This window comes from Pogoniulus pusillus, assembly GCF_015220805.1.
Source record: "Pogoniulus pusillus isolate bPogPus1 chromosome W unlocalized genomic scaffold, bPogPus1.pri SUPER_W_unloc_2, whole genome shotgun sequence".
Lineage (NCBI taxonomy): Eukaryota > Metazoa > Chordata > Aves > Piciformes > Lybiidae > Pogoniulus > Pogoniulus pusillus.
The window spans coordinates 1,014,087-1,035,354 of record NW_026974536.1 but is presented as its reverse complement, the minus strand read 5'-3'; the positions used below and the strand labels follow the sequence as shown (position 1 = coordinate 1,035,354).

The 21,268-nt window shown below is 46.7% G+C and overlaps 1 protein-coding gene across 9 annotated transcripts in view; it reads right to left on the bottom strand.

Annotated features, from left to right (window-relative positions):
- Positions 1 to 208: 208 nt before the first annotated feature.
- LOC135173799 (heterogeneous nuclear ribonucleoprotein K) overlaps positions 209 to 21,268 on the bottom strand; it is a 39,679-nt gene continuing 18,619 nt past the window's right edge. For 8 of the 9 annotated variants that reach the window (XM_064140960.1, XM_064140954.1, XM_064140955.1 and 5 more), the window contains 5 exons: positions 4,378 to 4,428; positions 2,952 to 2,973; positions 2,794 to 2,876; positions 2,203 to 2,372; positions 209 to 735 (listed from right to left, as the gene is read on the bottom strand). In XM_064140960.1, the coding sequence (XP_063997030.1) occupies positions 702 to 735; positions 2,203 to 2,372; positions 2,794 to 2,876; positions 2,952 to 2,973; positions 4,378 to 4,428 (360 nt within the window). In that variant the 3' untranslated portion in view covers positions 209 to 701. The remainder of the gene's footprint in view (positions 736 to 2,202; positions 2,373 to 2,793; positions 2,877 to 2,951; positions 2,974 to 4,377; positions 4,429 to 21,268) is intronic. The other variant, XM_064140958.1, reaches the window with a different exon arrangement.

Here is a 21,268-nt window from a genome sequence, read left to right as displayed (position 1 = left end):
TCACAGCGTTTGCATTAATATTTTTGTATCTTTTTCTCCAAAGAGCAAAGCCAAAACCATGGCATTCCATCTATATCAAAGCAGAAGAGCAAGTTTAACGGCAACTTTCATTTACGCATTTTCTTTGGGGAGGGGGTGGGGTGAGGTGTGTACAATCTATTTGAGATATTGCCTTATGCATATTTAAAAAAAAAAAGACCACCACTAATAGGTTCAGTAAATTTATTTAAAAATCATGAAATAGGTGTTAAAAAAAAAGCATTACATTCTGCACACTGCTCTCAAAGTATGTCAGGGATATATGAATGACCAGTCTTCTCCTTGTCTTTGAAAAAAAAAATTACAGTGTACATAAAGCAGGGTGTTCACAATAGTTACAAAAAACATTACAATTTACCACCAACAATGAATAAAAATGAAATTCACTCTCTGCTGCTGTTTCAAATGTTATTCTTGTGCAACATTTCCCTTCCCCAAATATTTGTAATGAACTAAAACATTGCATGTCATGAACAGCAGATTCCACTACACCTCAAACTCAGAACACCTATGAAGCAAGCAGAGGAATGTTGGCTTTTTTAAACAGAAGATATTTTTTAAAAAAGAAAAAAACGTGCAGGACTCCTTCAGTTCTTCACTAGTCTTAGAAAAACTTTCCAGAATACTGCTTCACACTATAAAAAAGAAAAAATAATCTTGCATTAGAATCCTTCAACATCTGCATACTGCTTCACACTATAAAAGAAAAAGAAAGAAAGCATGTATTAGAATGATTGACCACACATACAAATCCCAACACATTTAAAAGTAATTTTAAAAGAATAATGACTAATAATTATAAGCACATTTAAATACATAGTAACCTGAAGTCAAGCATTCAAATTAAACAATATTAAATATTATGACAACACCACACTTTTCTTAGTTCTGCTTTAATAACTGTGAAACTATTAATTTGTCAGAAGAAAAAGTAATGCTGGTAAGCAGCGAAAACATAGAATCAACCAGGTTAGAAGAGACCTCCAAGATCATCCAGTCCAACCTATCCCCCAGCCCTATCTAGTCAACTAGACCATGGCACAAAGTGCCTCATCCAGTCTTTTCTTGAACACCTCAAGGGACAGTGACTCCACCACCTCCTTGGGCAGCCCATTCCAATGCCAATCACTCTCTCTGTGAAGAACTTCCTCCTAACATCCAGCCTATACTTCCCCCAGCACAACTTCAGACTGTGTCCCCTTGTTCTATTGGTGGTTGCCTGGGAGAAGAGACCAACCCCTGCCAGGCTACAACCTCGTTTCAGGTAGTTGTAGACAGCAATGAGGTCACCCCTGAGCCTCCTCTTCTCCAGGCTAAACAACCCCAGCTCCCTCAGCCTCTCCTCATAGGGTTTGTGTTCCAGGCTCCTCACCAGCCTTGTTGCCTTTCTCTGGACACGTTCCAGCACCTCAACATCTCTCTTGAATTGAGGGGCCCAGAACTGGACACAGTACTCAAGGTGTGGCCTGACCAGTGTCAAGTACAGGGGAAGAATAACCTCCCTTGTCCCACTGGCCACACTGTTCCTGACACAGGCCAGGATGCCATTGGCTCTCTTGGCCACCTGGGCACACTGCTGGCCCATCTTCAGCCTCCTATCTACTAGTACCCCCAGGTCCCTTTCCTCGTGGCTGCTCTCCAGCCACTCTGTCCCCAGCCTGTAGCGCTGCTTGGGGTTGCTGTGGCCAAAGTGCAGAACCCTGCACTTGGCCTTGTTAAATCTCATCCCATTGGCCTCTGCAAATGCTGCATAACAGCACCAATTAATTTCATCTCATGTCCTGTAGAGGCATGGTCTGTGCCATATGGCAGACTGTGATTTGTTGTCACTTAAATTATCAAAAAACAACAAAATCACTAGTCTTCCACACAGAACTAGACCAACATCCACTGAAATCTTCTATATTTTCTACAGGTTCTATCCAATTTATTAGAAGTAGGGGGTTTTGGTAGCAATTGTCAGAGAAATAAGAGGGCTACTTGTTTAAGGTGCCTTCCATCAAGATTAGTTTTGAAGAAGAGAATCAGGGCAGAACTTCCACTGGAGAAGTTCAATAGTTAAATCCTGCTTTCTAAGAACTATATTGCAACGAGCTTTAGAATGTAATAGCTAGAAAGTCAGTTCAAAATTGACAGTAAGGACAGCATTAAGCTTCAACTTGCCTGTTTTGCAGTAAATACTGAGCATTTTGTATCTGGTCCTGTGTTCCTGTAATAGTTATTATGCGATCTTCTGAACCTTCTAGTGGTTCATCAATTTTGATTGAAGCTCCTGACTCATGACGTATTTGTTTGATTCTCTGTCCTCCCTTTCCAATAATAGACCCTGCCAACTAGGGAAAAAACATTGTATTCATTTTGTGATATAACTTTCTCCGCAAAAACACCGTACTGTAAGTAGCTTAAATCAGTTCAGTTTTAAGAGTTACAATGGAAACATCCTCTTTCACAGGCTCTAAAAGATCTTCTGTAACATTTACCATATAAACAGAGGTGGAATAAAGTTGTAAGCACCAAATGCTTCCTTGTAAAAACAAGTTACGTAGACTATATCTACTATTAATAATTTTTTTAAAGTTCAGTGCATCTCTAAAATGAAGATAAAAACTTTTGGTGTTTTAGAAAGATCTGCTTTCTATTAAAAGTACTTGTCAAGTATCCCAAATAATTTTGAATTTATTTGTATATTCTGAGAAAAGACTGTGGTTTTCTAGTTATTTAAACTCAAGCACAAAGCAAATCAGCTTCACTTACATCTTTGGGAATTGTTACTTGTGTCGTGATGATGGGTCCACCGAGATCTCCATATGAACCACGGCCCCCTGTGTAAGAATAGTCTGATTTAAATGTATGCATCAAGCTTCTTGCTGACTAAATGCAACGTAATGTCAAAGTTCTCTATAAAAACTTACCATATCCAGAGCCACCCTCAAACTATAGGAAAAAAAGAAAAAGAAAACTCTTAAATAGCAAGTAGCCATCATTCATTCACTTGTTTTCATCACAATTACCATACTGTTTACATTGAGCCTGTTTTACTCAAAACCTTAATCTACATGCCATTAAAGGCAAACTGGGGAAAAGGGCAGACCAGGAATGAAGGGAAGGTGATTTAATAACTTATCTTGCTCTATTAAAACATCTAAGAATTAAAATTCAGCCATACTGGTTTAAGAAACAACCATATGAATTCAGCTGGCAAACAGCTCTTAATGCTGATCTCTTTCTGACTCTCAGACCGAACTTGCAACTGAATGATCAGAGTTCACCTTTATAACTCAGGAGAAATTAAAGTCTCAGTTTGAGACAAGATGTTTACCCAGTAACTGTCAACTCTCCTACTCCTTCTATATCTCAAGAAAAATGTCAACACTAATAACTTTATAATTGGTCTCTTCATTCAGACTATGCTACAATCCTTTGTATCTTACTGCTGTTCTGCTAAAACTGCCATACACCAAATCCAAATCACTGCAATACAACACCTCTGACTGCTTTTATTTCCAGGATTTGTAGACTAGTACTTGATATCAAGAGCTTAATTTGATCTGAAGTCTTCTAAATGCACAAACACCCTATTTTAATATCTTTCTGTAGAAACAGAGATTAGATATGCACCCCTCTCTAGAATTCAATTAGCATTGATGAAATACAGGAATTTGCATTAATTACTTGTTTGTACAAGTTGTAATGCAACTACTTTTCCCAACAAAATATTTACTTACTGGTTTTTTTTTGGAGTCACATCAAAATGGAAACTATTCAGAAAAAAACTGTTCAATTGATCTGCTTCTAAGCAACCGGTGTTATGTAATCACATTACTTAACAATATAGGCCATACTACAACATAATAGAGCTTGTAGTGGAATGCAAAATATGAAAGAATGAAGGATGGTTAGAACTTAATTCAAATGCTGATTAAAACTACATATTCCACTCGTACTCTTCCACCTATTTCTGATGATCATCTATTTTTGCCCAGGGAAGCCTTTTCTCAGTCTAACTTGTTTTAATTAGTAATCCTTTTCTTGACCCTTTCTGCTGCTCCTCCTTCCCAGACTGCAAGACAGGAAAATGAATTTGGAAGGAGATAAGTGTTCATGTAAGCTAGGAACTAACGTTTAAAATTTGGCAGCACTTTGCCATCTTCTAGACAGCATAAACACTTGCTGATACCCTTAAAACTGTTTCCTGAACCCCTTAAGAGTAAGAAGTCAGATAAACTCTAATAGGTGCAAGATGTCACTGACTACATCCAATATCAACAAATTCCAGTTGTCACTTAACCAATTCAAATGATTTTTGTCAAAATTCAACAATTAAACAATTAAACTCACCAACTCTGGGGGCTGCATATCATCACAGGCATCCACATGACACTGCATCATCTTCCAGACACAACATATGAAAAGAAGAAATAAATTCAAGTTAAGTCCACATAATAAGAGGCTTATAGGTAACTTGGCAAGCAAACACACATATCAAGACAGAAAAACATTTTTCAGCACTGCTTAAACTACTGCAAATATTTACTCTTTTTACTTTCACTGCAAGGGAACTGTAACTGCTCACACTTCTTTCCTCCTTTTTTCTGTGGAATAAACAGATTTTACTTTGAGAGAGAATACCAAACAGCTAAGGGGAAAGCAAAGCTCAGATTGTTTCTGTAAAAACATCTTTAAGTACTAAATCAGTACTATATACTAAAAAAGGTTATTACCAGATATCAAACGCTCCTATTTCTCTCATATGTAAAAAATCCCAGAAAGCTATTTAATAAAACAAGTAACTGTCACTGATATATCTATGTCAACAGCAGGTCAAGCAGAAAAGATATGGATTCTCATATTGCAGTAATCCATTGCCACATACCTCATTACCGCCAATGACTAAATGAAGCGTACTATTTACTAATTCTATTTAGAATACTATTTTCCCCCCTCAAATGTGATATAGAACATTTTTTTCTTTCAGAACTCGACAACAAACAACTACGGAATCATAGAATCAGTCAGGGTTGGAAGGAACGACAAGGATCATCTAGTTAGAATCATAGAATCAACCAGGTTGGAAGAGACCTCCAAGATCATCCAGTCCAACCTATCACCCAGCCCTATCCAATCAACTAGACCATGGCACTAAGTGCCTCATCCAGTCTTTTCTTGAAGACCCTCAGTTCCAACCTCCCTGCCATGGGCGGGGACACCCTACCCTAGATCAGGCTGGCCAGAGCCCCATCCAGCCTGGCCTTAAACACCTCCAAGGACAGGGCCTCAACCACCTCCCTGGGCAACCCATTCCAGGCTCTCACCACTCTCATGCTGAACAACTTCCTCCTCATGTCCAGTCTGAACCTACCCACCTCCAGCTTTGCTCCGTTCTCCCTAGTTCAGTCACTCCATGATAGCCTAAACAGTCCCTCCCCAGCTTTTCTGTAGGCCCCCTTCAGACACTGGAATGCCACAATAAGGTCATCTTGGAGTCTCCTCTTCTCCAGACCGAACAGCCCCAACTCTTTCAGTCTGTCCTCATAGGAGAGGTGCTCCAGCCCTCTGGTCATCCCAGTGGCCCTCCTCTGGACACGCTCCAGCACATCCACATCCTTCCTGTAATGAGGGCTCCAGAACTGGACGCAGTACTCCAGGTGGGGTCTCACCAGAACAGAGCAGAGGGGAAGAATCGCCTCCCTCAACCTGCTGACCACCCTTCTCCTGATGCAGCCCATGATCTGGTTGGCCCTCCAGGCTGCAAGTGCACACTGCTGGCTCATGTTGAGCTTCTCATCCACCAGCACCCCCAAGTCCCTCTCCTCAGGGCTGCTCTCCATCCAGTCACTGTCCAGCCTGGATTTGTGCTTGGGATTGCCCCAACCCAGATGCAGGACCTTGCACTTGGTCTTGTTGAACCTCATGAGGTTGGCTTGTGCCCACCTCTCCAGCCTGTCCAGGTCCCTCTGGATGGATCCCTTCCCTCCAGCATGTCTGCTGCACCACACAGCTTGGTGTCATCAGCAAACTTGCTGAGGGTGCACTCAATGCTTCTGTGAGCAGATCAGGGATCTGATGAATATGGTAGCTGAACTAAAAAAAGAGGTAGAAAGACTAAGAAGTGTAAGAGACTGCAAAAGGGAAATTGACTATTTCCATAATCTAATCCCTACAAAAGCTGAACTAGGGTTAACTCTTAGTGAAGCAGGGGGTCTGATATCCTCCCACCAGCAAGTCTCTCAGCCTTCATGTAGTAACCCCCATGAGCAGGGTCAATGGGAACAGGTCTCCGCCCAATAGAACAAATGCAAACTGAGCAAGCACGCTACTTTAAGCGGCACACTGCCCATAGTGCACTTGCAGAACAGGTATGAGGGTCTGCAGGAGGAACAGGTCATCAGCAAGGATGAGGACTCAAAAAGCCCAGAAACTGCACCAAAGACAGGTTGCCTCAGGCCAGCCATCAAAACCAATCCTGAAAAGAAACCTCGAGGGGTCATTGTTATAGGAGACTCCCTACTGAAGGGAGCAGAGGACCCAATATGCAGCCTGAACCCACTTCACAGAGAGGTCTGCTACCTCCCTTGTGCCCAAGTAAGAGACACAGTAGGTAAAGTTCCCAACCTCATGAGTCCTTCAGACTACTACCCACTTCTGGTCTTTCAAGTGGGTAGCGATGATGCAACAATGAGAGGCTCATGATCAATTAAAAGAGACTTCAGGATATTAGGGCAGCAGGCAAATGGATCAGGAGCTCAAGTTGTGTTCTCCTCTATCCAGACTGGATGGGCAGGGAGCTGCTGAAGGAATTAAAGATTAAAAAGAGAGTATATCACCTTTGGAAAAGAGGTGAGGTGTCCCAGGAAGAGTTCAAGGAAGTTGCTGGGTCTTGTAGAGGAAAAATTAGAGAGGCAAAAGCCCACTTGGAGCTCAGGCTGCCCACGGCTGTCAAGGAAAATAAAAAATGTTTCTTTAAATATATGAATGGCAAGAGAAGGGCCAAGGACAACCTCCAGTCCTTATTAGATAGAGAGGCGAACATAGTGACAAAGGATGAGGAAAAGGCAGAGGTGCTTAACACCTTCTTTGCCTCAATCTTCAATAGTGGGACAGGTTGTCTCCAGGACAGCTGGACTCCTGAAGTGGCAAATGGAGTCAGGGACCAGTATAGTCCCTCTCTAATCCATGAGGAAGAAGTAAGGGACCTGCTGCGACACTTGGATCCTCACAAGTCCATGAGAGAGCTGGCAGACGAGCTGGCCAGATTGGATGTTAGGAAGAAGTTCTTCACCATGAGGGCGGTGAGACCCTGGAACAGGTTGCCCAGAGAGCTGATGGAAGCCCCTTCCCTTGAGGTTTTTAAGGCCAGGCTGGATGTGGCTCTGGGCAACCTGATGTACTGCGAGGTATCCCTGCCTGTGGCAGGGGGGGTTGGAATTGGATGGTCCTTGAGGTCCCTTCCAGCCTTGACAGTTCTATGATTCTATGATTCCATGGCCAAGCCACTCTCCATCATTTACCAACAGTCCTGGCTCACTGGAGAGGTCCCCGAAGGCTGGAACGTGGCCAATGTGATACCCATCCACAAGAAGGGTCATAAGGAGGAGGCAGAAAACTACAGACCTGTCATCCTGACCTCAGTGCCAGGCAAGGTCATGGAACAGGTCATCTTGATTGCCACCACAAAGCACCTACAGGATGGTCAAGTGATCGGGCCCAGCCAGCATGGGTTTAGGAAGGGCAGGTCCTGCCTCACCAACCTGATCTCCTTTTATGATCAGGTTACCTGCCTGGCAAATGTGGGGCAGGCTGTGGATGGAGTCTACCTGGACTTCAGCAAAGCCTTCGATACTGTCTGCCACAAGAAGCTCCTAGCCAAGCTGGCAGCTCATGGTTTGGACAGATTCACTCTGTGCTGGATCAAGAACTGGCTGGATGGCAGAGCCCAGAGAGTGGTGGTGAATGGTGCCACATCCAGTTGGCAGCCAGTCACTAGTGGCGTTCCCCAGGGATCAGTGCTGGGCCCAGTCCTGTTCAATATCTTTATTGATGATCTGGACAAGGGCATTGAGTCCAGCATCAGTAAGTTTGCAGATGACACCAAGCTAGGAGCAGGAGTTGATCTGTTGGAAGGTAGGAGAGTCCTGCAGAGGGACCTGGACAGGCTGGATAGGTGGGCAGAGGCCAACGGGATGAGATTTAAGATGGCCAAGTGCAGGGTTCTGCACTTTGGCCACAACAACGCCAAGCAGTGCTACAGGCTGGGGACTGAGTGGCTGGAAAGCAGCCACAAGGAAAGGGACCTGGGGGTACTAGTAGATAGGAGGCTGAAGATGGGCCAGCAGTGTGCCCAGATTGCCAAGAGAGCCAATGGCATCCTGGCCTGCATCAGGAACAGTGTGGCCAGTAGGACAAGGGAGGTTATTGTTCCCCTGTACTCAGCACCGGTCAGGCCACACCTTGAGTACTGTGTCCAGTTCTGGGCCACTCAATTCAAGAGAGATGTTGAGGTGCTGGAACGTGTCCAGCGAAGGGCAACAAAGCTGGTGAGGGGCATGGAACATAAACCCTATGAGGAGAGACTGAGGGAGCTGGGCTTATTTAGCCTGGAGAAGAGGAGGGTCAGGGGTGACCTCATTGCTGTCTAAAACTACCTGAAACGAGGTTGTAGCCAGGTGGGGGTTGGCCTCTTCTCCCAGGCAACCAGCAACAGAACAAAGGGACACAGTCTCAAGTTGTGCCGGAGAAAGTATAGGCTGGATGTTAGGAGGAAGTTCTTCACAGAGAGAGTGATTTCCCATTGGAATGGGCTGCCCAGGGAGGTGGTGGAGGCACCATCCCTGGAGGTCTTCAAGAAAAGACTGGATGAGGCACTCAGTGCCATGGTCTATTTGACTGGATAGGGCTGGAGGATAGGTTGGACTGGATGATCTTGGAGGTCTCTTCCAACCTGGTTGATTCTATGATTCTATGATCCCTCTAACATCAGCAATGGACAAGGGAACATGTAGGAAGAGCCAACAGCTCAATTCATGGCTCTAGGGCTGGTGTCATCAACAGGGGTTTGGATTCTACAACCACGTCTCAGTTTACAGGGCACCAGAGTTACAAACAACCAATGGGATACACTTGTCCCAGAGGGGGAAAAGGATCCTGGGGCAGGAATTGGCAGAGCTCATTGATAGGACTTTAAACTAGATTGAAAGGGGGAAGGGGTTGATAGTCACCTGCTGGCTGGTGACAAACTCTGGGGCAGCTCACTGGAGGCAGAGGGATGAAGAGCCAATGAGGGCCCTCAACTTGCTGCCCTGAGGTAAGCCAGGGATGACACAGCAGGACAATCTGCAGAAATCAAGGTGACTTGGCACAAGAGGACAACAGGGCCAGCCCAGCTGAAGTGCCTCTGCGCAAATGCAGAGCTCATGTAACAAACAGGATGAATTAAGGGCCACTGTGCTGCTGGGATGCCATGACATAGTGGCTCTTACTGAAACTTGGTGGGATGATTCCCATTACTGGAATGTAGGGATAGATGGGTATAAGCTCTTTAGCAAGGATAGGCAGGGAAGCAGAGGAGGCGGCATTGCCCTCTTTATCAGTGACCAGCTGGAATCAGTGGAGCTCCACCCGGGGAAGGATGCTGAGCTGGTTGTGAGTGCATGGGTTAAAATTAAAGGGAAGACAGGGGAGGATGATGTTACTGTAGGGGTCTGCTATAGGCCACCTGACCAGCAGAACCAGGCAGATGAGGTCCTCCACAGGCAAATAGAAGCAGCTTCACAAGCCCTGGTCCTCATGGGGGATTTCAACCACCCTGACATCTGCTGGAGGGACAACACAGCAAGGCATCAGCAATCCAGGATGTTCCCGGATTGCATAGATGACAACTTCCTCCTCCAAATGGTAGAGGAGCCAACAAGAAAAGGTGTTCTCACCAACAGGGAAGGGCTAGTGACCAATGTGAGGCTCAGGGACAGCCTTGACTGCAGTGACCATGACAGTTGAATTTAAGATCCTCAGTGCAACAAGAAGGACGTATTCCAAGCTTACGACCCTAGACTTTAGGCATGCAGACTTCGATCACTTCAAGGATCTGCTGGCCAAAGTGTCATGGGACGAAGCCCTAGAGGGAAGAGGGGCCCAGGACAGCTGGTCAGTACTCAAGGACCACCTCCTCTGTGTCCAGGAGCAATGCATACCAACAAAGAGGAAAGCAGGGAAGAATGCTAGGAGGCCTGCCTGAGCAAGGAGCTCCTGGACACACTGTCACACAGAAAGAAACTCTACAAGGAGTGGAAGAAAGGGCAGCTGGAATGGGGGGGTATAAGGAAGCTGCCCTAGCAGCCAGAGATCTGGTTAGGAAAACCAAGGCAGAGTTGGAATTGAATCCAGCCAGGGAGGTCAAAGGGAACACCAAGAATTTCTACAGGTATATTAATGGTAAAAAGAAGCCTAGGGAAAGTGTGGGTCCCCTCAGAAAGGACACAGGTGAAATGGTCAAAAGTGATATGGAAAAGGCTGAGATTCTCAATGACGACTTTACCTCAGTCTTCACTGCAAAGGCCTCCAGCCACACTCCTGGAGCCACGGAAGATAATGGCAGGGGCTGGAAGGAAGAGCTGCCCATCATAAGTGAAGATCAGGTTTGTGATAACCTGAAAGTGTTCAAGTCTATGGGACCCAACAGGATACACCCATGGGTGCTGAGGGAACTGTCTGAGGAGTTTGCTAAACCCCTCTCTATTATATTCCAAAAGTCATGGCAGTCTGGGGGAGTCCCCACTGACTGGAAAAAGGGAAACATAACTCCTATTTTCAATCAGGGTAGGAAGGAGAAGCCAGGGAACTCCAGGCCAGTCAGTCTCACCTCTGTGCCCAGTAAGATCATGGAGCAGATCCTCCTGGAGGCACTACTGAGACAGAAGAACAGTGAAGAGGCCATTTGGTACAATCAGCACAGCTTCACCAAGGGCAAATCCTGCCTGACAAACCTGGTGGCCTTCTATGAACAGGTCACAACATTAATAGACAAGGGGCAAGCAACTGATGTCATTTACCTGGACCTGAGCCAGGCCTTCCACACGGTCTCACACCACCTCCTGGTCACCAAGCTGGAAAAACATGGGGTTGACCTTGGGGAACTTTATATGGCACTGGGTCTGCTACCAAGAGATGGGAGTACATCTGTCTCAGAGAGGGTAAAAGATCCCGATACATGAGGTGGCAGGGACTGCTGAAAGGAATTTAAGCTAGACTCAAAGTGGGAGGGGGTTAAAACCAGTTGCACTAGAGAGTTGCCTAAGGACAGCCTTCAGTCTGTCATTTCACTTGAGGTAGGAGATGGTGACAATACCAAAATTGTCTGTGACAAGTGGCAGGAAGATATATCAGGGTTGGAAGGATGGGGTGATAGTAAGGACCTCAAACCTATTGCCCTGAAGCATGCTGTGAACACTGTAGCAAAGGCAAGGTCTTAAGGAACTGAGCCAAGGGCCTCTGGGGTACTAAGGAACAGGAGGGTAGCTGTTTGGTATAGCAATGTTACATATAGTGATTTTATAGAAATGTCTGAATTTGGTATACTGAAGTACAAGCCATGGGCTTGAGGGCAGGCCACTGAGCTGGGTGAAAGCGTAGAATCAAAGTGCCTCTGAAAGAAACGTGGTTTGTAAAACAAGAGGTCTCCAGTCTAAACTAATTGTTTTATGGCCTTCACAACCTGGCACCATTTGGTGCCTGTTTTCTTACTTAGACACCATAACTGTCTCCTTAGGATTAAGTTGATAAATTCTCTGAAGGACTAAGCTTTGCTAAGAAAAGTTATTGTGCCTTATTAGAAGAAATACATAGCTAATGTATCCTAGCAATTAGCGTGTAATCCTAACGTAGTCCTAACGTAAATGTATATAACCAATCAGTCTCTAACAGGATTTGTAATCCTGTTATGTAGTCTTCTGATAGAAAGTATATAAACCCATTCTTGGGTATAATAAACTGGAACTTGCTTATATTAAGCCTTTCTCCCCATCTCTTATTACCCCTTTACCAATGGTAAACAGCCTGTGGTAGGTAGCTCCAATGAAATGCCTTGGGCAAACAGTGGAGTGTCCCTCTAAGGTGATGACATGGCCAGCAGCCCAGCTGCTGAAGTGCATCTACACCAGTGCACACAGCATGGGCAACAAACAGAAGCTGGAAGCTATTCTACTACAGGAAAGCTATGACATAGGGATGGGGACCACAAAGGAAACCTTGTGGTAGGAGTCTACTACAGGCTGCCCAACCAAGCAGAGCCTATCAATGAAGCCTTCTGACTACAGCTCAAGGAGACATTGTGATCACAGGCTCTCATCCCTCTAGGGGGTTTTAACCACCCTGACATCTGTTTGAAAAGTAGCATGGCTAACTGTAAGCAATCCAAAAGGCTCCTAGAGTGCCTAGATGACAACTTCTTATGACAAGAAATTAACAGCCCTATACAAGGGGATGCATTATCGAGCCTGTTGGTCATAAATGCAGGGATGTCCAAGTCAAAGGCAGCCTGGGCTGCAGCAATCATGTACTAGTGCAGTTCACTGTCCTAAGGAGTATGAAGCCCATGAGAAGCATAGTTAGGACTCTAAATTTTAGGAAAGCAAACTTCCAGCTCTTCAAGGAGTTAGTAAATAGGACCCCATAGGAAAAGGCCCTCAGGGAGAAGGGAGTGCCCCCCAGGTGCCCTTGCAGAACAGGTTTGATGTCCTGCATGCACAACCAGCCACTGAGGAAGGTGAATCATCTGGCTTGGAGGTATTCCCAAAATTAAGGAAGCCCAAGCCCACCATACAAACATCTTACATCAAGTAGAAAAGAGTCACTGTTATAGAAGAGTCCCTTTTGAAAGGAACAGAAAGCCCAATATGCAGACCCACTCCAAAGGGAGCCCTGCTGTCTATTGGGGGCCCAGGTCAAGGATGTGATAAGGCTTCCCTCCCTGGTATGGCCTACAGATTACTATCCACTGTTAACCTTCCAGATAGGCTATGATGACCTTGGAAGAAGAAAATTGAAGGCTATCAAGAGAGACTTCAAGGCTTTGGGTCAAGCAGTCAAGGGAGTGGAAGCACAGGTAGTATTCACTTCTATTCTCCCTGCTGAAGGGACTAAGCCAGAAAGAATGAGGAGGATTCACCTGCTCAATTCTTGGCTTAGAGACTGGTGCCTCCAGCAGAACTTTGGCTTTTTCTGACCACGGGTCACCCCACATGACACCAGGTCTGCTGGCAGCAGATGGAGTGCATCTCAAAGTGGAAGGTTTAGATCACAGGGGTTGGCAAGGATCATTAATTGTGTATTAAACCAGGTTGGAAGGGGGGGAGGGAAGAAAGGCAGGCTTACTGTAAGCAAGCCTGAGACAACTGTGGGGCAATGCTTCAGCTCCACTGCTGTCTCAGGGGAGGTAGATAACAATGAGTTGTGTGCTGGAGAAGATGCAAGGGCTAGCAATGAGTATAAGCTGAGGGACAGCACACCAGGGTGGGAGGCTAATAAGAGCAGCATGCTGGGGACACACAAGAACACTTTCAATCTTGCAGAGATGGATCACAGGGATCAAGCAATGAGGAATCAGCACATGCAGAGCTTAATGCTAGGTTGGTGGCCATGGAAGTGGCTGGGAATGGTCAAACTGCAAGAGTGAAAGCTAATGGACTAACTCCCTCCCTGAAATGCTTATACACCAATGAACGGAGCATGGGAATAAGAAGGAAGAGCTGGAGATCTGGGTTAGGCTGAATAACTATGATATAACTGCCATCACTGAAACATGGTGGGACAGCACCCACGACTGGAATGTTGCCATGGATGGCTCTGGACTGCTCAGGAAGGACAGACCAGTAAGATGAGGCAGGGGAGTTGCTCTCTATGTGCAAGAGCAACTGAAATGTGCTGAGTTCTATCCAAGGGGGGGAAGAGTGTGCTAGTTTGAAGCAAGCTAGAATGTTTTGGTGAAAAGAACTAGATTACAGGCTGAGGAAAGGGAAACAATGGTGATGTCTACTTTGCTCATAGGCTTGCTGAGATGTAAAAAAAGATAAGTCAAAACATAGATAACACACTCAGCACCACTCTCACTTGGGCTGCTGGCTGAGCAACATCTTACTCCCTAACCTCACCTTCCATTGTCGACTAATCCACTTTGTTTCCTAACCCTCTGGCTGAACCTCCATTCTTCCTTGGGACTGGGGTAAGGTTGAGAGGGGCAGGGGGAAGGTGAAGGGGTGGTTGACAGCCCCTCCTGGGGACTCAGGTTTCTGGGAGGGGAGCTGTGTTTCTGTATTACGTTTTACCTTGTCTATTTCTGTATATAACTGTATATACTGCAAATATCTGCTTGTATATTGTGCTAGCTGTAAATAAAAGCTTCATTCATATTTCCAGAGCCGGCTTAGTCTGGGTGATTTTCTAAAGTGTGGGGGGGTGAGGAACACCCAAACCATCACAGGAAGCAGAACAGGTTGAAAGCTTGTGGTTAAGAATTAAGAGATGTGGGAAAGGAGGTGAAATTGTTGTAGGTGCCTACTATAGACCACCAGACCAAGAGGAAGATGTTGATGAGGCCTTCTACAGACAGCTGGAGGTAGCCTCTAGAGCAAACTCCTTGGTACTCTTGGGTGACTTCACCCTGATATTTACAGGGAAGCTCACACAGCCAGTCCAAAAGGCTCTTGCAGTGTATCAATGATAACTTCTTGATGCAGGTAGTGGAGGAACCAACAAGGAGAGGTGCGCTGCTGGACCTTGCATTAACTAATAAAGAGGGACTGTTTGAGGACATTAAGGTTGGGAACAGCGATCATGACATAGTGGAGTTGAATATTGTACAGGGTAGAAGCAGACCAACAAATAGAATTACAACTTTGTGCTCTTCAGAGACATAGCTGCAGAAAATCCATGGGCTAAGGGACAGGAGGGTAAAGAAGCCCAAGAAAGTTGGTTAATTTTTGAAGACCACTTCCTCCAAGACCAAGCCAGGTGTGTTCCCCTGAATAAATGTCAGTTAAATGTGCTAGGAGATCTGCATGATTGAGCAAGGAGCTCCTGAAGGAAATCTCAGGGAAGAAAGAAACTTAAAATTCATGGAAGAAGGGATTGGTCACCTGAGGGAACTACAGAAAAGTTGTCAGAGCTTGTAGAAAGTCAACAAGGAAGGCCAAAGCCCTCTTGGAACTGAAGCTGGCAAAGGAAGTAAAACAGAACAAGAAGAGCTTCTTCAAATACATCAGAGCCTGATTCAGCAAGAGAGCAGAACCAAGGCTAGCTCAACTGAAACGTGCTTTTTCAAAGCCTTTTCAAATCTTTTTTCTCCACTTTGAGGCTCTCGCAATCGGAGAAACCCAGAAGAGGGGCAGGGAAGCGGCAGGCACGGCAAGCTACATGGCGTTAAGTGCTCACTCGAGAGTGAGGCAGAGGGGGCGGTGCCTGGTGAGCAGGTGATTTAAACGAGGAGCGGCAGCGGTGACACCAGAGCCTGGTTCGGCAAAAGAGCAGCTTTCTGCTGAGCCCAACCTGCAGCACACACCGGGGAGAGAAAAAAAAAATCCACTCACAAAAGAAACCCACAAACCCTTCACACCCAAACTAACTACCATCGAACTTCAAAGAAAGAGAGACATGGTGCAAACTAGGTCAAAGCTTTACAATACTTGTAAAACTGTGGGCACCCAAACAGAGCCCACCCGTAGGAACGCAGGTGTTCAGGCAACTGCCTGTGAGTAGTGTTGGAGCCTGTCACTCGAAGTCGAGGGAGACAGAGGAAATGGCTGCATTAGGTGTGAGTAGATTAATAGTCTGCTTAACCTAGTGGCTGAACTCAAGGGAGAAGTGGAAAGACTTAAGGCTGAAAGAGAATGTAAAAGAGAGCTGGACATACAGCACCATGCTCTGCAGTCCCCCTTGCCTGAGGAAGATTAACCAAGTAACAAGGGAGAATGGATGCAGGTACCTGCCAGAAGGGGCAAGGGAAAACCCTTCCAGCCATCCTCACATCCTCAGCTGCCCTTACACAACAGATACAGGATGCTAGAGATTAAGGGTGAGGTGGTTTTGGAGAAGGCAGAAGCATCACTGTCTGGAAGGGCAACTGAAACAAATCAGTTGCCCCCTTGCATCAGAACAAGTACCCAGAAGAAAAAGAGGAGGGTAATTATTATTGGTGATTCCCTTCTGAAGTTACACAGGCAGGGAATGATGAGGTTAATACCAGAGGGTTAAAAGCTATTAAAAGGGACTTTAAGGCCCTGGGAAAAGCAGTTGAGGGAGCAGGGGCTCAGGTAGTCTTTTCATCTTTACCCTTAGTCACAGGTGGGAATGTAGAGAGGAACAGGAAAGTGCATTTGATTAACAAGTGGCTCAGAGGCTGCTGCCTCCAACATAACTTCGGATTCTTTTATATTGGGGAACTTTATAATGCCACAGGTCTGCAAGCAACAGATGAGATACAACTGACACAGAGGGGGAGAAGGACCCTAGCACATGAGCTGGCTGGGCTTGTTGAAAGGGCTTTTAAACTGGAGTGGAAGGGGGAGGGGGTTAAACATGACAGCACCAGAGATAAATCAAAGGGAATTGAGGATGGAAGGCTAGAGCTAGGGGTAAAAGCAGCAGCCCAGCTGAAGTGCATGTACACTAATGCACGCAGTATGGGTAACAAACAAGAGGAGCTGGAAGCTTTTGTGCTGAAGAAAAACTATGATATTGTCGCCATCACTGAAACGTGGTGGGATGGCTCACATGATTGGAGTGCTGTAATCAATGGCTACAGACTCTTCAGGAGAGACAGGCAAGGGAGAAGAGGTGGAGGAGTGGCTCTGTATATTAGGGATGCTCTGGATGTCATGGGGGCAGAAATCAAGGATGATCAAGTTGAGTCTTTATTGGTGAGAATTAAGGGGAAGGCCAGCAAGACTGATATACTGGTTGGAGTCTGTTATAGACCACCCAATCAAGAAGAAGAGGTTGATTTATTACTCTTTAAGCAACTAGAGGCTGCCTCAAGATCACCTGCCCTTGTTCTGGTGGGTGACTTTAACCTACCAGACATCTGCTGGGACTTAAATAGCACAGAGAAGAGGCAGTCTAGAAGGCTTCTAGTGTGTGGAAGACAACTTCTCATCCCAGCTGTTACGAGAGCCTACCGGGGGGCAGCCCTGCTTGACCTGCTGCTCACAAATAGAGAGGGGCTGGTAGGGGATGTGGTGGTTGGATGCTGCTTGGGGTCCAGTGACCATGAAATTACAGAGCTTTCAATACACGGAGAAACCAGGAGGGGCATCAACAGAACCTCCATGCTGGACTTCCGAAGGGCAGACTTCAGCCTATTTAAGGAACTAACTCAGAAAGTTCACAGTATCACCAAGGTCAGAAGAGACCTCATAGATCATCAAGTCCAACCCTTTTCCACAGAGCTCAAGGCTAGACCACGGCACCAAGTGCCACGTCCAATCCTGCCTTGAACAGCTCCAGGGACGGCGACTCCACCACCTCCCCGGGCAGCCCATTCCAATGGGAAATCACTTTCTCTGTGAAGAACTTTCTCCTCACCTCAAGCCTAAATTTCCCCTGGCGTAGCTTGAGGCTTTGTCCTCTCATTCTGGTAATGGCCACCTGAGAGAAGAGAGCAACCTCCTCCTGGCTACAACCTCCTCTCAGGTAGTTGTAGACAGCAATAAGGTCTCCCCTGAGCCTCCTCTTCTCCAGGCTAAACAATCCCAGCTCCCTCAGCCTCTCCTCGTAGGGCTGTGCTCAAGGCCTCTCACCAGCCTTGTCACCCTTCTCTGGACATGCTCAAGCATCTCAATGTCCTTCCTAAACTGGGGGGCCCAGAACTGAACACAGTACTCAAGGTGAGGCCTAACCAGTGCAGAGTACAGGGGCAAAATGACCTCCCTGCTCCTGCTGACCACACTATTCCTGATGCAGGCCAGGATGCCACTGGCTCTCTTGGCCACCTGGGCACAACTGCTGGCTCATGTTCAGGCAGGTATTGATCAGCACCCCCAGATCCCTTTCTGTTTGGCTGCTCTCCAGCCACTCCAACCCCAGCTTGGTATCTCTGCATGGGGTTCTTGTGAAGATGTTAAAGAGGATGGGGCCCAGTACTGATCCCTGAGGGACACCACTAGTGACTGGCCGCCAGCTGGATGTGGCACCACTCTCTGGGCTTGGCCCTCTAGCCAGTTCCTAACCCAGCACAAAGTGTTGCCATCCAAGCCGTGGGCTGACAGCTTAGCCAGCAGTTTGCTGTGGGGGACAGTGTCAAAGGCTTTGCTGAAGTCCAGATAGACCACATCCACAGGCCTCCCCACATCCACCAAGCGGGTCACCTGATCATAGAAGGAGATCAGGTTGGAGAGGCAGGATCTGCCCTTCCTAAATCCATGTTGGCTGGACCTGAGCCCTTTGCCATCCCTCAGGTGCACAGTTATTGCCCCCAAGCTAACCTGCTCCATCAGTTTCCCTGGCACTGAGGTCAGGCTGACAGGTCTGTAGTTCCCGGGTTCTTCCATCCGACCCTTCTTGTGGATGGGGATCACCTTGGCAGTTTCCAGTCTCCTGGGACCCCTCCGGTGAGCCAGGACTGCTGGAAAATGATGGAGAGCAGTTGGGCCTGCTCATCTGCCAGCTCTCTCAGCACCCTAGGATGGATCCCATCTGGTCCGATGGACTTGTGGGTGTCCAGGTGGCTCAGCAGGTCCTGAACTAATTCTTCATGAATTTCCAGGGCAACACACCACACCCTGACCCCATCCCCCAGTTCAAGAGGCCATTTGCCTTGAACTCCACCCTCCTTACTGTTGAAAACTGAGGTGAAGAAGGCATTCAGGACCTCAGCCTTTTCCTTTTCATCAGTTATAGTGTTCCTCTCCTGGTCCAGTAATGAGTGGAGGCTCTTGCCCTTCTTTTTAGAATTGATAAATTTATAAAAGTGCTTTTTATTATCCTTCACAGAGGTGGCAGCCTCAGTTCTAACTGGGCCTTAGTCTCTCTGCTTAACCAACAGTTTGCTGTGGGGGACAGGGTCTTTTTTCCCCCCCGATTCCTTCAGGAGCTGTTTTTTCACCCAGGCTGGTCACCTTCCCCTCTGGCTCGTCTTTTGGCACATGGGAACTGCCAGTTCCTGTGCATTCAAGAGCTCCTGTTTAAAGTTGGTCCAACCATCCTGGACCCCTTTGTTCTCAAGGACTGCTGCCCAGGGGACTTTTCAAATAAGTTTCCTAAGCAAATTGAAGTTTGCCCTCCGGAAGTCCAAGGTGAGGGTTCTGTTATAGTTCCTCCCTATCTCCCTGCATATTGAAAACTCCACTATCTCATGATCACTACACCCCAGGCAGCCTCCCACTGTCACATCTCCCACCAGCCCTTCTCTGTTGGAGGACAGCAGGTCAAGCTGAGCTTGACCCCTAGTAGGCTCGCTTAACAGCTGGGTCATGAAGCTGTCCTCCATGCACTCTAGAAATCTCCTGGACTGCCTCCTCTCTGCTGAATTAAGTTCCCAGCAGGTATCTGGCAGGTTAAAGTCACCCACAAGAACAAGGTCTGATGATCTTGAGACAGCCTCCAATTGTTTGTAAAATACCTCATCTGTTTCCTCATCCTGGTTCGGTGGTCTATAACAGACTCCAACCAGGATGTCAGATTTGTTAGTCCTCCCTCTGATTTTAACTCACAAGCGTTCAACCCCTTTGTTCCCTCACTTCAAGCTCAGTAGCAAGGAGTGACTCCCTAATATAGAGAGCCACCCCACCTTCCTCTTCTCCCTTTCCTGTCTCTCCTGAAGAGGCTGAATCCCCCCCCAGTATAGCACTCCAATCGTGCCTGTTATCCCAAGTTTCTGAAATGGCAACTATATCATAGTCACCCTGGTGGACCAGGACTTCTAGTTCCTCCTGCTTGTTACCCAAGCTGCGTGCACTGGTATAGATGCACTTCAGCTGGGCTCTCGATTCCTCAATTGACTCTAGTTTCCATCCCACTCTCTCCTTCTCTGAGAGAGTAATTGCCTCACCCACCCCCTTCAGACCTAGTTTAAAGCCCGCCTAACAAGCCCTGCCAACTCCAGTGCCAGGACTCTCCTGCACCTCCTCGACAACTGCACCCCATCAGGATCAAGCAGGTTTGGCTCAGTAAGTTTCCCCATGGAAAAAGAACCCAAAGTGCCACCGCTGGCAGCATCCCTTGACCCAGTAGTTGATGGCATAGGTTCTGTTGTTCCTCTCTGTGAACTCTTGCCACAGAGGGAACTGAGCAGAACACCACCTGTGCTCCCGCCCCTTCTATCAATTTCCCCAGGGCCTTAAATTCCTTTTTAATTGCCCTGGTGCCCTTCTTCTCAATCTCATCTCTGCCAGCCTTTATTACCAGCAAAGGGTAATAATCAGAGGGCTGGATTAGGTTAGGGAGTCTCCTGGCGATGTCCCTAACCCGGGCACCAGGAAGGGATCAGACCTCCCTGTGGGATGGGTTGGGACGACAAATGAGTCCCTCTGTCCCCCTTAAGACTGAGTCCCCAACAACTTGGGGGGGGGGGACTGCTCCACCCTAGACATCATTCCAGATGGATGCTCCTCAGCCCTCTCCATCCTCCCTGCCCTCTGCATGCAGGGTGTGCTAGTTTGAAGCAAAGTAGAATGTTTTGGTGAGAAAAAGTAGATCATAGGCTGTGAAAGGAAAACAATGGTGATGTCTACTCCCCGCAGAGTCTTACCGAAGTAGAAACAAAAACATTAGATAACACTCGCCATTTCGTCGCTCTCTGGCTGGGCTTCTGACTGAGCTGCATCTCCCTAACCTCACCTTCCACTCACCTTTGCTTCTTAACCTCTCAGCTGAACCTCTAGTCTTCCTTAGGACTGGGTAAGGTTGAGAGGTGCAGGGGTGGTTGAGAGCCCCTCCTGGAGACGCAGGTTTCTGGGAGGGGAGTTGTGCTTCTGTATTACTTTTACCTTGTATATTTCTGTATATAACTGTATATATTGTAAATATCTGCTTGTATATTGTGCCAGCTATAAATAAATAGCTTCATTTATATTCCCAGAGCTGGCTCAGTCTAGTCTGTGTGATTTCTAAAATGTGGTGAACACCCAAACCATCACACAGGGCCTCCCTTATTAACCTGAGCCTGGAGACTTCATCATTCAGCTCAGCCACTTCATCTTTCAGTTCTGCCACCAAGGTGACGAGAAAGTTCACCTGCTCACACCTG